At 35.7% G+C, this 15,327-nt stretch overlaps 1 protein-coding gene across 4 annotated transcripts in view; it reads right to left on the bottom strand.

Moving 5' to 3' along the window:
- Positions 1–15,327, bottom strand: part of AP3B1 (adaptor related protein complex 3 subunit beta 1) — a 163,666-nt gene that overhangs the window by 108,034 nt on the left and 40,305 nt on the right. For all 4 annotated transcript variants that reach the window (XM_075020946.1, XM_075020947.1, XM_075020944.1 and 1 more), the window contains exon 7: positions 12,759–12,938. In XM_075020946.1, coding sequence (XP_074877047.1) covers positions 12,759–12,938 — 180 coding nt within the window. The remainder of the gene's footprint in view (positions 1–12,758; positions 12,939–15,327) is intronic.

Here is a 15,327-nt window from a genome sequence, read left to right as displayed (position 1 = left end):
ATGATTTAATTGTGTAGTTAATAGCTTTTCTAAATTGTGAAATCACTGAGAAGTTCAGAACTCTGGGAGAATGAAGTGATTAAAAACTGGGAGAGACCACTAGCATTCCAGACTAGAAATTGCAAATGGACTCTGTGCATTCCCCATCTACTGCAATTTATTCAATCCAATAGAGAAGTGAGTATTTAGTGTGAAAGAGCATGCGTAATTCTTTTTTACGTCATTCCAGACATACAGTTTAGGGACATCTTCATAAAGTATTAAAAGCTTAAATGAAGAAACTGCCAGATAACAAGTTCCATTAGCCTGTTTTTAAAGTCACTAAGTGAATGAGCTAACATTTAACTGAGATCTTGCTTGAAATTACATTTAATATGGCATTAAAGCTGAGAATGTGCTTTCCATTTAGGGTAAAGCACATTATGTGAATGCTACAATTACCTCCAGAGCTTCACACATCCACAAACTCAGAGTTAAAGTAAAACTTCACTGAAATCTGAAGCATGAACACGTACTATTTGCCTACTCTACCAGCCTTAACTCCATCTTCTATTCAAAAGCAATTTAAGTATTTGTATTGCTATGTTAGGTATACCTGACTTTAAAGCTATAGACCTGTTTCTCTCCTCAGATTCATAAGGAAATACACTCACAGCTTTTTTTATTCCTGCAGTAGAATCTTTGGCAGACAAGATTTTAGCTATCTTCCAGAGCCCTTTCTAGTATTTCTAAGAACTGCTCTCAAAACAGTTTTGGACAAGCTAAGTTTTGAAGGTAAAAACAGTTTTGGGACTATTCACTAGTCAGTGAATCTGACTGCAATACAAAAACTACCTCAGCCAACCAAGATCAGCAGTGTATTTGTTGTATCATGAACAGTATTCTTGGAAAAGGGAAATAGTAGAAAAAGTATAGAATGGTTTCCTACTTAAAGAACTAATGATGTATCCAAGATAGATCTGAAATTTTGATGTTGTGTGTGAAGATGCCTAGCTAAATCCTTCCATATGCTTCACAGATGGGTTTCAGAACACTAGAATAGGCCTATCTTTCGTCTATCAGAGCAAACCACAAATCATCCTCAAGTCTGCTCAAAAAGCCAAGGAGATGAGCTGTGACAAGATTTCTGACAGATGAGCAGACCTCAAGCAATCATACTTGTTAATAACTGCATGCTGGCAGAAGTATGCATCCTCTCCACAAGAGGAAGTCCTTACACAAGATACAGGTACGTCAGTGTAGATAAGCTTGACATGAAAAATTGCCAGTGGTCTAAAAAAAGGCACAATCCCACATGGTAGAAATATTTGAGAAAGTAAAGTGTAACCAACATAATCTGCAGCCTGGCTGGAGAAGGGCCTTAGAAGGCACAGATGAAGACATCTTCAGGTACTAACTGCATGAGACCAAGTTATAACTTTTGTCTTATTAAATCAAAGGGAGTTAAGAGTCAAAGAATAAAGGGACCAGATCATCCACTCCATAAATAATGGCTTCCTTTCAAGTACTAACCAGCTACCAAAGTATACTCACTCTTTTTTAGGTAGGCTGCCATTATAACCCCTTGTGTGATAAAGAATTGTGCTACTATGAATGGACTAACAGGACGTAGTAATGATCTGATGAGCTGCTTTGATGGTCATGTGAAAGTAGGGGAGTATTTCAAGTGGCTAAGTATAAGTATCTAGGGCCATTTTATACTCCCTCAAGTATGGCTCACTTTGTGGTCATAGGATCACCAGACCCATATATATGCATGGGTGTGGCAGATCCAGAAGGTATGGAGCCTCCAGGAGATCCGTAATAACTGAATACTAGGCAGGGCATCTTGTGACATTTAGAACAACACTAGACCCTCAGATAAATGAATCATATCCTGGCTTCTCCAAAAGTTAAAAGCTTCAGATACTTCCTCCTCTATAGAACAAAATTAATGAAGCAAATCATCAAACTCTCTTCCTATTTAAAAACAGCTACTGAATCTTTTATTTTAACACTGAAAGAAAACAAGTTTTCAGTACCTAACAAACTCCTGCTGATGCTCTTGTGTGCAGAGTCATTGGAAAGGAATGGTCTGCGGATTACAAGACAGATGAGAAACAAAACAGATCACAGTACCAGGATGCAAGTTACAGTAATGGTTACAAACTGTAGCCATCCTGAATGGACAGAAAGTAGGAGGTGACTCTGCTGTCACCAGACCAGAAGGCTGTGTTCCGTGTGGTCTCAGACCCAATGCATTTACAGCTTTCAGGAACAAAGTTACTTAAAAATGAATGTGAATTTTAGAAACTTAATTTCTCTCTTCTATCACACACAGAATATAAAAAGATTATGGTAATGAAGTAGTGGTCTGGGATATGACCTGTATTCTACGAGGGAAAAATTTGTAAGGAGGCTTCCTGAAGAAATGTGCAGTCATAGGACCAGAAGGCATATGTCCATTACTTCCTTCTAAATTAAGTCAAAATAGACTGAACACTTTCATTCCAAAAGTCTGTTCATTACCATTGGGATAAAGAGGTCAGAAGAAAACCTGAGGTTTTGGTTGGATTTGTAGAACTATGCAGATCTGAAACCACTGAAACAGACTTGGATTCCTACAGTGCCCTCTTCTGAGGGTCATTTTTCAGCTTACAACCCTATTCAAATGAGTCTGCTGGAATTATACTGAAAATGTAATATATTAATACACTTATATAAAAAGATATACAATTACAATAAATTACAATGGAAATTGGTACTTTAGTTTTAATTTTTAGATAAAAGCTACCATGTTCTGGTCAAATGAGATTTCATGGTTCCCTGCACCCAATTATATTCCTGGGTTTTAAAAGTTTGTTTATCTAAAGAGATAAATATGCTTTCAGCTAACAGAAATTGAAGTGAGTATTAATGCAAATGGTAGTTGTGACAAACTGAAGAAATATTTGGGTCACACTGTGAATTATATTCTCCGATTCTAACCCTCACTCTACTACTTTTATATTGGGCTAACAGTCACATGATTTTGAAAACCAATCTATTTTTCAAATGGAAACATCTGCCAAAAAATGATACAAACTGAAAGAGGGTTTACATTGTAAGCACCATTGACATTTCTTACCAGACTTTCTGCAATTCAATGGCCAATACAGTCTCAACCATCTATTAATACAAAAAGCCAAGAAACACAAGAAACAGACAGGTTGAGAATACATGATCTAAAAATGCAGGAAAAGAATGGGGTAAGTTTCAAAGAAGAAAACCCCTCCCTTCTTTTCTGCCTTCACTGTGTTCAAATAGATGCTCTTTCCTGTTTTCAGGGTATTGACCAAAACCAGGCTGTTTTCACACAAGAGGTATCACACTCAGGAATATTTTCTTCCCCCAGATTTCATCTCACAGGGACACAGAAGTTCTGAAGTGTTTTTGAGCTCAATTAATCCCTTCACTAAAAAGGCTTTGAATTTCCTTTTATCACCAGGTTGTTTCAAAGAGGTTCAACAGTTGAGGGAAGGAAGGAGTACAACTTCTTGAGTTATATTTCATAAGGGCTCACAACTGTGGCAATCGTCTCATGATCTAAAGATCAGTTGCACAGTTCCATGACTTAAGTCACTTGGAGTTTAGTATCATCCAAACCCAGGTGATCTCATGACAATTATGCATTGCCAGTAAGAAAGGACTTGCATCAGCGTGTGACAATAGTTCAAGGCTGCAAGAAACGGGATTCAAATTAAATGAGATTATCAAGAGTATATTCTTTGGCTTTAAAACACTAGCTTTAGTCTCAGTTCAATTCCAAAAACCAAGAAAGCCATTGCACAAAATCTTCCAGTATCTTCTTGGTACTCTTAGCGGTTTACTGACTATAACGTAACATCCCTGTAAACAGCTATCCTAGGGCAAATTTGAGACATACATATTCTGTAAAAGGATTTGTGTTCCACGTCAGCTTACCCTGTGGTATCAATAGCCTTTGGAGCATGTTTCATACTCACCAAAGCGTTAGGAACCCACAATAAAATTCTACTAGCTTGGGGAGATTTTATACACAATTCAAAAAAGCCTTCTATATAAAAAGCTTCCAATTTGTAAATATAGCAAGCTTGATACCTGAACTACACAAAGGTACTAAGACATCTACTCAAGCTTGACAATAAGACTGGCAAGCGAAATTATGATTAAGGTATTTTCAGTCACAACATTCTTCTTGACTTAACTTCCAGTATATATAAAAGTTACATGATAAATGATAAATAAATCAAGCTTCATTTGTAGTTTACTACATCTTTTCCTCTCATATACCTATTGTAAGACTATATCCCTGCATACTCTCATTTATACAATATCCTCTATAAAACCAGTACGGACGTACATGTTGACTTCATTCTTTAAAAAAAACCCAACAATTTTCCCAGATAGTATGAGTATATAAATGTATTTGTTACATGAAAGACTCTTCCAAAACTCTTTAATCCAGCCTTACAGTGGTTTTTAAAAACTTGCTTAACCAATAACATAGTTTTGAATACAAACTCAAAAATGTACTGAATTAAAAGACTTAGAGAAAAACTCAAATTAAAAAAAAAGAAAAAAAATCCCAAAACATTCTTCAGAAAGCATGTACTCATAAAAGTTTTATACTACAGCTCTGAGACAAGAGCATCACACAGGTGGAGGTATGGGTTTGAGGACCACTGAACATCAAATTTTTCCCAACATATCACAATTACAGGAACATCTGTGCTAAGTAACTTCATAACAAACTAATGTGAAAACTCAAGAAGTGTTCAAAAGCTCATTCTCATTTCTGTAAGAAGCAGCAACTAACTCTAGGGCTGCTGTCTAAAAGATAGGGGCTAAGAGTTAAATATGCTGCAGTAATTAACATCTTTCTGCAACAACCCCAAATTCCCAATTATTGTTGTAACAAAGTCTCATGATACTTGCAGCCAGAATTAAAACAATCAATTATGATTTTCAGATCACTGTCATTTATTCAAAACAGTTCTATTCTCCTCAAAATGGAAGTAAGGCATAAAATAGCTTTCTCTTACCACAAAAACACCTTCGTTTCAGTAGTGTGTGGAAAAGGTATGATAAGGAAAGTGTAAAGACAGACAGATTTGCAAAGCAAAGAACAAAAAAAGTTTAGAGCATAAGAAGAGAGGAAGAAAAACAGAAAATACAAGGAATAAGAAGAAGAGATAAAATAAACCCTGCAAAAATAAAATGGAGAAGGAGCAAAGGTGAAGGGATAAATTAAAGAGAAAAGATACCATCTCCTTCTGGCTACAAGTTCCCCATTTTTTTTCCCCTAACATCCAAAAATTAAACTGGAATTTGGAACTTGTACTCAGAAATCTGGTTAAATGCTTGAGCAGGTTTTAGGCTTTTTATGATGGTTAAGGTTTAATCTTAGTTTAAATTTAATCTCAGTTTCAGCATCTGAAGATGCAGTATAAACCATCTCATCAAGATAACATGCACTTATGAACCAACTGCTGAGCAAAAGTATTCTTCCATAGCTTTGCACAATAAGTGAACCATGAAGAAAAACAGGTAATTGTTAGTTACTTTGGGGCTGCAACCAAGAGAAGGGTACTACATGCTCTAGAAGTAGTAGCCCCCACCTGTCATGAATTATAAACAACATATGGAAAAACAGGGATCTCATAGATCTTCAGCCTGTACAGAACTGTAACAGTTCACAGCACCCCTCCTTTTATACTGTTCCTAATGTACCCTCTAGTTACACCAAATCACGTATACTTACTCCTTAAAACAACACAACTCTTTCCTCTCTGGAAAACATGCAGATGATTTTAAAAGTAACGTCAAAGAGAACAAAGGGACCTTCCGATTTCCCACATATGCAAACACACTCATATTTTTATTTTATTTTTTTTGTCTATGTAGCTTTAGGATTGTTCACAGTTACTAAAATGTTTATCCAACATTTAAACTATATTTGGACTACAGCCCCAGCTCTAGATGTTAGTTAGGAGCCTCAGATTTTCAAGACATAACATGACCTGAAATCTTAGAAGAATGCTAACTGTACCTGTACTTAGACAGGCAGTCTGAAAGATGAAAGTCTGCTATCCTCACCACAAAGTCTGCCCTACTAATCTAAACATCATCAACAGACATCAAATCCTGTATATTACCAAATTTTTTTTCCTTCATCCTAATGCATAAGTAGGCAAAGGAGCTGAAAGCATCTTAAAACATCTTTTGATTCGCTTCAGTGATGTTCTCATACCAACAACTGGTGGCATATTTATTATGATGGCAAAAGCCATGATGGAAAAGCACATGTTGCTACCATTCAGGCCTAAGTTACCCCCAGCCTTCTTGTCTGGCATTTTTCCAACTATAAACTGGAACAAACTTATGGACACACTGTCAAAGAGATGAACGATCCGAGATAATTTGAAATTTTTTATATTTACTCTTCCCCATGGTCCTTTAGAGACATGCCATAACCTATCAAGAATTCTACCTGATATTACAAACAGAAGAAGTGTACAGGCTCAGACCTCACATAGGTCTTCCTCAAACAGAAGAAAAATTAAACAAAGGTTTACTTTTGCAAAGAAGGAGCTAAGGAAGCTTATTTTGCAACTCTTCTAATTATCCTTTGTGAAAAGGCCATACAAGTTACTAGACAGAGAATAACATTCCACAAATAGATGCCCAGAACAGAATTTATGAATATTTTGGCATCCAGGAAGGTCCTAAAGTATTCTAAGACAGCAGTCATTTCATATTGTTCACACAATTTTCTATGATTAAGTATCATCGAATGGCCAAAATTAAAGCTAGAAACTTTGGTAGCTCATGGGCTGATTGGTGTCTGGTACATCTGCTATTTAAATTAAAAATGATTAGCAGTTAGACAGTTGATATTTAGATTTCTATAAAAATATTTCATTGCTTTCCTCCAATTAATTTTCATCTCTAAGTCAATGATCTACACAGAGGTAAAAACAATTTTAACAACTTATTTGCAACAGATAGCTAAAATGCCTGTTATCCTATGTATAACTAATAAAAAAAACCCTCATCCTGAGTCAAGAAGGTAAGACTACAGCATTGGATGGAATATACAGAAACTTTACTTGTCAAATTTATGGGAAAAGCAGGGGTTGCTTTCTTAATCTGAGTTGATACAGATGTCCTAGAGAACTTGCCTACACAGTTCTAGCCACTGCTGCTACTCCACTGCAAGTCTGTCACGGGAGTAACGGAAACCACAGGAATACGCTTTGCTGCAAAAATAAATGGCATTTTTTTCTACAGACTATGTTTGTCTTTTGCCAGCAGTAAGTGCTTAGCAGTTCCAAAGCAAACCAAATCAGGAAATTCATGTGGCTGAAAATTAACCCCCCCCGTCCTTTCAGTTATTCTTCTGCTGGATCAATTCCCTTATCCAGATTGCCTTCGAAACACTACCCCTAACACAAGAGAAGGGAGGGAGAAGATGGAGGGAAGGTAGAAAGACAGTAATGCTCTTTTTCAGTGACAGAAGAGACTATTATACATCCATAATGACCAGAAAGTTTTGTTTCACGTTTCAAGTAATCAAATTTCCACAATCAACTTGAGGCCATTTTTTGTTATAAATCTATGCTCTAAGTTAAACTCATCTTATTAAGCAGTACACCTGGTAGGGAAAAATAAAAGTGGTATTACAGTAAAATAGCTAGCCAGTCCATTTTATGCCCTAAATGCTTCAAATATCTTCAAATAAGTGAATTTGATATTAAACATTAACCCCTCCTCGTGTATAACTAAAAGAACGTGGTCAGAGAGTATTGCACTCTGACAGGGATACGGTAACTGAATTCAGAATCCTCCAATTCAGACTGAGGATTCTGACAGGTATACTAAGAATGGAAGAAATAAGTAGTATAACACATAACTTCACTGTACAGTAGTTTTCCTAAATTTAATCTTTTGATCTTATCAGCCAAATCAGGCTGAAGCAAATCTACTGATCTATATGGTTTCACACTTGCATCTGAAGAGGACAGCTTAATGGAAGCTGGAAATGAGATGACTGATTTTGATCTCTGGGGAAGAAAATTCTCTGGCCTCATAATCTTCTAAGGCAGGGGAAAAAAATAAAAAAAATTTTTTAAAAATCACAAAACTATCATCTGGTAGAACCACACAGCACAAATATCTACAATGAAACTTCAATAAGGTCTACAATGTACTAATATAACTTGATTAATTTTATCCTAAAAGATTGAAGGCTATTCTCGATATTTCTTAAATCTGTTTGACTATCTATGTCCCCTTACTCATCTTATTGCAGGAGAGCGTAATAAAACTTGTAAATCCTCTACTGAGAGGCTGAGACCAGAAGGGAAAGGTGTATTCAGGTTGATTCATTATTAAATGAATTATTTACATACAGAATATTTTTAAAGTACTTTAGCTGGTTTCATTTTTATCACTTTATCTAGGTAATTCACCTAGTTAACAGGAGGCTATCAACCTCGATACACCTTTCCCTTCTTCTGTTCTCAGCCTCTCAGCATAGGATTTGCAAGTTTTATTACGCTTTCCTGCAATAAACCAGCAGAACTGATTCAGAATACTCATTACAGAGTTAACAAGTTGTACGAAAGTTAAGGATAGACAGTATTCCCTGTATGCTGTGCTTGAAGATTTATCATTTACAATTACAGTTCACTCAATGTCCAGCCCAACAAGGGGAACAAAAAAAAGTATTTAGAGCAGTACTAGACACTGCTGAGCCATCTTAAATAGCCATTAGAAACTAGATTCCATCACACATAACCATGACCTTTATGGAATACACTAAGAATTCATAACTGTAACATACTAAGAAAACCCTACAAGAGCAGGAAACATTTTAAAGCATTTAAAAGACTAGAGATCACAGAACAGTTGAGGTCAGAAGGGACTTCAATATTTTGTCAGACCTAGCAATCAAAATAAATATTTTCAATGTGTTTCTTCCTGTAGTTGCTCAAGAGGGAGGCTACTTTCCATGATTCACGGTTGTAGGTATATACACCCAAAGACTTGCTATTTTTCTCCTAAAAGTCCTTATTCTTTTAGATAATTTTCCCCTCATCAGTTATGTCAAATTCTGAGCACTTTAAATTGAGCAATACTTCAATAATTAATCCTAAAAGTGTAAGCTTGAGACATGCTTCTCATAAGTACTTGTTTATAAATAACTTTGTTATGACTGAAGCCCATGATCAATCTGAATTCACCATTTTTTTCCAATCTTAATTGAACACCAGGTAAGTTTATTTCTGTAACCTGCAATTGTCTGAAACAAAGCTGACCAGCCCTGAGAGTCACTGGGGTTTTTTTGCAAGACAGCTCCCAGCTCCATTTTGCTCTCTACAACGACCATTGAAAATTCTGACCAAGTCAGCTGTTTTCAGATGACACCCTCCCAGATGGCACACGTATTTGGTGGTTGATCTATATTCCAGGAGAGCTGAAGCAGTCACTACCTCCTGTGATCTTCATCTCCTTGCAGAAACAGGGATGGCTAACAGCTTGAAAATTAGTTCCTGAACTGGCAGACTGCAACTCAATGCATTCATGGAAACCAACAGCAACTTTATTTGGAACATCTTCATGTATTAGGCTGCAAGCTGTAAAGGTTCAGGAGCTGTTCGCAAATCAACTTGGCAGTCCCAACAACTCCTGTGACAAGGGTTGGGCAAAACATTTAAGGTGGGATGCATTACAGTGTTATCTACCATCAGGTATGTTGCTTCCCAGAAAACTTGAAATTGTTCTTCCCAGTTAGACCCAAGCAGGCATTTTCATTCCAGAATATGAGTGTCTTGTTTTCATTCCAGTTAATACATGTTAAAACTGAATACAGTTCATATGGAAAAAAGGTTACTCTGAAACTGCTATTCACATGTAACTACTTCAAAAACACCTTCTAAGTATTTCAAGACAAATAGGATAAACCAAGGACATTCTTCCTCACAGCGTTCATGATCAGAATTAAAAATTCTACTCTCCAGAGAAGTTCAAAATAGGAATATAAAACTAAGTATTCTTGGTTAATGGGTAATTCGATTAAAGTTTTGCAACAATTTTAAGCATATTGCTCAAAAAAGGGTTTTTCTCCATAACGGGTAAGTATTCCAAATTTTTCTTCAGGTTTCTAAATGCACAAGAAATCAGTTGAAAGCATTACACCATTACTTGTTGGGAATTAGCTCAACTAGAAAAAAAAGCAGCATATGTTTCTCAAAAAGGTAAATTTTAGTGAATAAAAATGCAAATATGCGTTTTAGCACCCTTGAATTTATTAATCTGATAGGTTTAATTTCCATTTTCCTGCATCAGCTTTATTTATAAAGTGTCGTGCCCTATAAATATGCTGTTATTTTCTATAGTCAAGCAGCCTCTTAACGAATCTTCTCATTAATATGTAAATTTAAAGTCAATCGGTCTTCTCCCTGACAGCGCCATGAATTCCTAGTGCACTGTATAATCGGCTTTGACTTGGCATCCACTATTTATCATCAAAGATGTCAGTTAGAAAAATTATGGAAAATGCACTGCAATTGATATGACTGCAATCTACTTTGTCAACACTTAATTGTTCCTCAAATCATACATTTACATATAAACAGCCTAAATACTGATCCATAATGATGCAAATAAACTAAATTAAAAATCTCTTCTACTGCACAAGATGCCCTGTTGTATGATGAGTTCATTTAAGAACCTATTGACAAAGGCATGCATTTCAACTAGCCCCAGAAAAAAATTCTGCTAATTTAATTGCTGAGTAGGTAGACAAACTAAATTTTGCACTGAAGCTCATGAAAGTGGAAACAAAGTGTTATTAATACTATGCCACTGATGACCAAATTTAGGTTGACGCAGGCAGTATTGCTACACAAACCTTTTACATTCCTAGAGCAGAGACCACAGCAGCAACCGTGACCCGTCAGTTTCAGTGAAAAAAGTGCCTTAGAGTCTTAAAGAAACCTAATTCCATCAAGGCCTCCAACCTCTCAGTCCCAGACATGAGGTCATCCCCTTCTACTCTTCCTTTGTCCAACCACAGACTAAAACTGGCTTAAACCAATTGTAAAACTGTAGCTTTAGGCAAAGCAAATTATCAATTTGACTCTTTCTAAAGGTCAGGGAGAAGAACGCAAGTTACCTTCTTTCAATAAGCAACATGTAATAAACACTCTGCCTCAAGCATATTAGGAAAACATATTACTTAAGTGTCTCGTTATCTAAAAATACTTTCCTTATTTTCAATTGTTAAATTTTCCAATTTTCTGGAAAGATGTGTTCTTACAAACAATTTAATTTTCATCTGAAATGAAAAAGGGTGTATCAGAACCCAAATGGTAGTGCAAAAATATGCTTCTACTTCAGACATTTTTGCTATGTTTCTAGTTTTCTAATCATTATAACACCTGGTTATTTAAGAAAAAGTAAATATAACTGTAAACTAAATCAGGCTGAAATTAACTGTTTGTGCAAATACATCTCCTTATAATTATTTTCACATAGTAAATTATACATACATTAACATAGAACGCCACTGCCTTTCTGTCTAATTCCCAGGCAAAGGGCATTAAAAGACAGTTTGAAAGAACTCAGTGAGAGCTGGTGTCATTCTGTATTCCAATGCTGAAAAAAAGAAACCTTTAAAAAATTGTTAATACATTGATTACAAAGCACAATAATCTGCACTGAAATAGCAATGCCCGAACAGAAATGTTAAGACACATTAGCTGAACTATAGCAGAACTACTTCAGTCTAAAAAAAAAAAAAGAGAAATAAAATAAATAAAATTAAACTTTCTCTAAGGTTCTGGGATCACCTTACATTCATTGCAAGTAGCTACCCCAAACATCCTTTTAAGCAACTGTACAAAGTCCATCTCCACCTACTGCTGTAAAACTATATATATATCAAGGAATATGTACATCTTTAAACATGAATTAGTTTCAAATTAAATGGTAAAACACCACCCCAAGCCTGTAACAAATGCAAACAACCAGAGCTGTGGAGCAATATTACACAGTTCTTTCCAGAAGTATTCTTTTAATTTAATTAAATTGTTATTCAGAGTTAAATCCCTATTGAAACCAATGTTAATAGCATCATTTTCTTGTGCTATCTACCTTTTGTTGGTAGGGGTGATAGGATTTGTATTTTGAATATCCCTTTTTATAAATTTTAAGTAAAAGTATAATCATATTTACATAATATAAATTAAAATACCACAACATTTTTTACATTGCATATTTCAAAAACATATATTCAAGCCTCCACACAGTCCCTCAGCACATTAACAAAGCCTAGACAAGTAACGTATTGTTCACCATGCTGTAATACTGGGTATTCATATCCACAGAGAAAGTAGATTCTATCCAGTTTCAGGACAGAATGGCAAACCTTTCTAGCTCTGACTTACATAAAATCTCATAGAGCAAAGAGCCATGTCACTCAAAGAACCACAGAAAAAGGACTCTCTCTGCTGCCCATAGGATGTGTCTGGGGTAAATCAGAAGGTTATAGCCTGGAAGAAGAATTCTCATGCTCTGGAGAAGGGTGGATGCCTTGTGTTAGTGAAGCCTTAGAGAGCTAAGAGTTATGCATTTGTTTTCTGTTTTTATTAAACTCTGCATAAAAATGCATCTTAAAAGACTAAGTATATCCAACAATGGAAATAATTCAGAATGCAAGCACACAATAGTAATTTTAAAAGTCACAAACTTACCTTCCATGGGCTTACAAACTGTGTACGTGCATATCGAGTTAACATGTGGATTATAACAACTTGACCCCACTCTTCCACGTCAACCAACAAGTTACAGAGCTTTCGGTAGTTCTTGTGAATCAGATCTATTCTATCTGGACACACTTCCTCAAATGCCATCACAACACTCCCAGCTACCAGCTAGAAAAGAAAATATAAAGAAGGTCAGTGTTCCTTCTACAGTTCATACACAAGTAAGAATTGGAATTAATACTAGCAATTTCAAATTGTTTCTATTCAGTGAAAAGAAACAACAACAAAAAAACCCTAAGCCCACAGAAATGGTATCTTATTTAAAATAGAGTTGGAGTAAGTTTATTAGAACAGAGAAAACATTTGCTGTTTCTATTACACACATAAATCTTAGCTCCCAGCCCTGAAGACACAGTGCAATGTAAGCATAAATTTTTTTCTTACAGTTACAGTTTCCAAATAAATTATCAGACAACTTGCAATTAACTCAGAAATAACAGGAAACAACAAGAAGTATAATACAGCGATATGCCTGACAAGGTCTGTTGGGATTCTCTTATCAACGCTGGCGTGATCAAACTAAAGAGGAGCTGGGGTAAGCTTCCCAGCACTACTGGGATCCAAACTTCTATCTCAATATGGTCAAATTAACTGTCATATGAAATTTTATATTTGGAGTTTCATGAATACACTTTGCAAAAAAAGGCATAAAAATCAGCAATACAATACAGAGAAACACTAGCACTTTTCCTCAAAGACCACAAGCAGAATTCCTGCATGTTGTTCAGTACTTTCCTATTGGTTCCAAAATTACAGGAATGGATCATTTATGCCCTGCTATGTCCTCACACAATTTTTTTGCCTCCACAAGAAATAAATCTTTCTACATACACAAAGATCCTCATACTGACTATGGTTATAAAAATATGTTTGTTTTCATGAGAAAATTAAATAGATTCTCAACATTCTAACACCTCAAGTCTTATTGAAACTTTCTGACAGGGTATTTTCTTTTAAAAATAAAAGAAATTAAACATATATTGGGGTTTGTTAAAATTCTGGCAGCAGGTTACTTTAAATGTGGGAAAACCTCAAAAGCTGACTATGACTTGTAAGGACACATCATTGTGTGCCTGGAATTACTGTTCTTTCTCTTGTAATTGCTTTAATTAAGATTTGTTTTGTGTCAGAGTACATGTTAAGTCAAATAACTAAAATGATGAGACTTTATATGAAGCAGCTGATATGTATGCAGTTAGCATGCATGCAGTATAGCCTTCTGGCAGCAAATTAATGTCATATTCTATCTGAGCCCTGGGGATCTGCATTTCAACCTCTAAAATTTCCCCAATGACTTAAAGTAAGCAATTAAATAGAAGTGCAGTTTATTGAAATGGTACTTTTTGAGAAATATTAAATACAATGATATTCATATGTTACATTTTTCTCCCTGTATTTGGCTGACATTTGGTTTATTAGTATGCGCCCAACATTACAATTGAAAGAAAACAGCTCAGAATATAGTCTTGCTATTATGCTAAACAAGTTTCAGGCTCTGTGGGGATTTTATGAATTACCAATAAGAATAAACGTGAAGTTGCATTTATTGTCTCCAGCCCCGTCCACATACAGGTACCTGCTGGTCCCAGGAAGTATACAACTCATTCCAGGGAGCAAAATTTGATTATTTGATAGAGCTAAATAAAACACACTTTACATCTAAAATAATTTGCTATATTTTGCTGTATTCCAAAAACAATAGCTTTTTTTTAATGTTGTTGTACTAAACTTTCTTCTTAATAACGTGCTGCAGTAAGCTATTCTGTAATTAAAAACTGCTGCAAGTTGATGCTTAGGCGCGGATTCAAAGCTCAGCAGAAGACAGCGGTTAACTCCAGGCAAATCACTATCAGTCCTGAGTAGGTAATCAATTAGGCTAGATAAGCTGAGGATGGAAGTGAGGAAGGGTGGGAAGAATTGTATCTTAGAACTCACTTGCAACAAAGCAATTTTATCAGGATGCAAAACTCTGAACTGCAGTTAAGGCCAATTTGCAGAGGACAATGTGATGCACCTGAAGTTTTAGAAGAAAGGGATGACACTTTTAGACCACAGAGACTTATTTTAGGTCACTGTCCCATAGACTTCATTATGGATATTCTACTCCTCCACACTACAAGACAGTATAGGGTCTCTTGACAGGTTTGGCATACAAGAGGAGAAAAGGAGGGGGAAAGACACAGACTGACACACAGATTGATTTATGATTATAAGAATAGTAGCAGCCTAATATTTAAAAATACCCTTTTAGGTTCACAGGTGAAGGACAACACAGATGCTGGTGTCCAACTAGTTCTGGAGTGGAGACACTTGCCTTTTACTGCTACTAGTACTGCACACACATTTTGCTGTATTTCTTTTCCATTTGGATATGGTATTTTGAAAGCTGACATAAAATAATGCATGTAATACTAGTTTAGATCTTTTAAAACTAAGCACACATCCTATGAACAGCACTGGCTTTTTAACAGTTCAGTTACTGAGACTAAAACACAAC

Source organism: Buteo buteo, chromosome Z (assembly GCF_964188355.1).
Source record: "Buteo buteo chromosome Z, bButBut1.hap1.1, whole genome shotgun sequence".
Taxonomy (NCBI): domain Eukaryota; kingdom Metazoa; phylum Chordata; class Aves; order Accipitriformes; family Accipitridae; genus Buteo; species Buteo buteo.
Note: the sequence above shows the minus strand (reverse complement) of the source record. Positions and strands in the feature narration are given on the sequence as shown.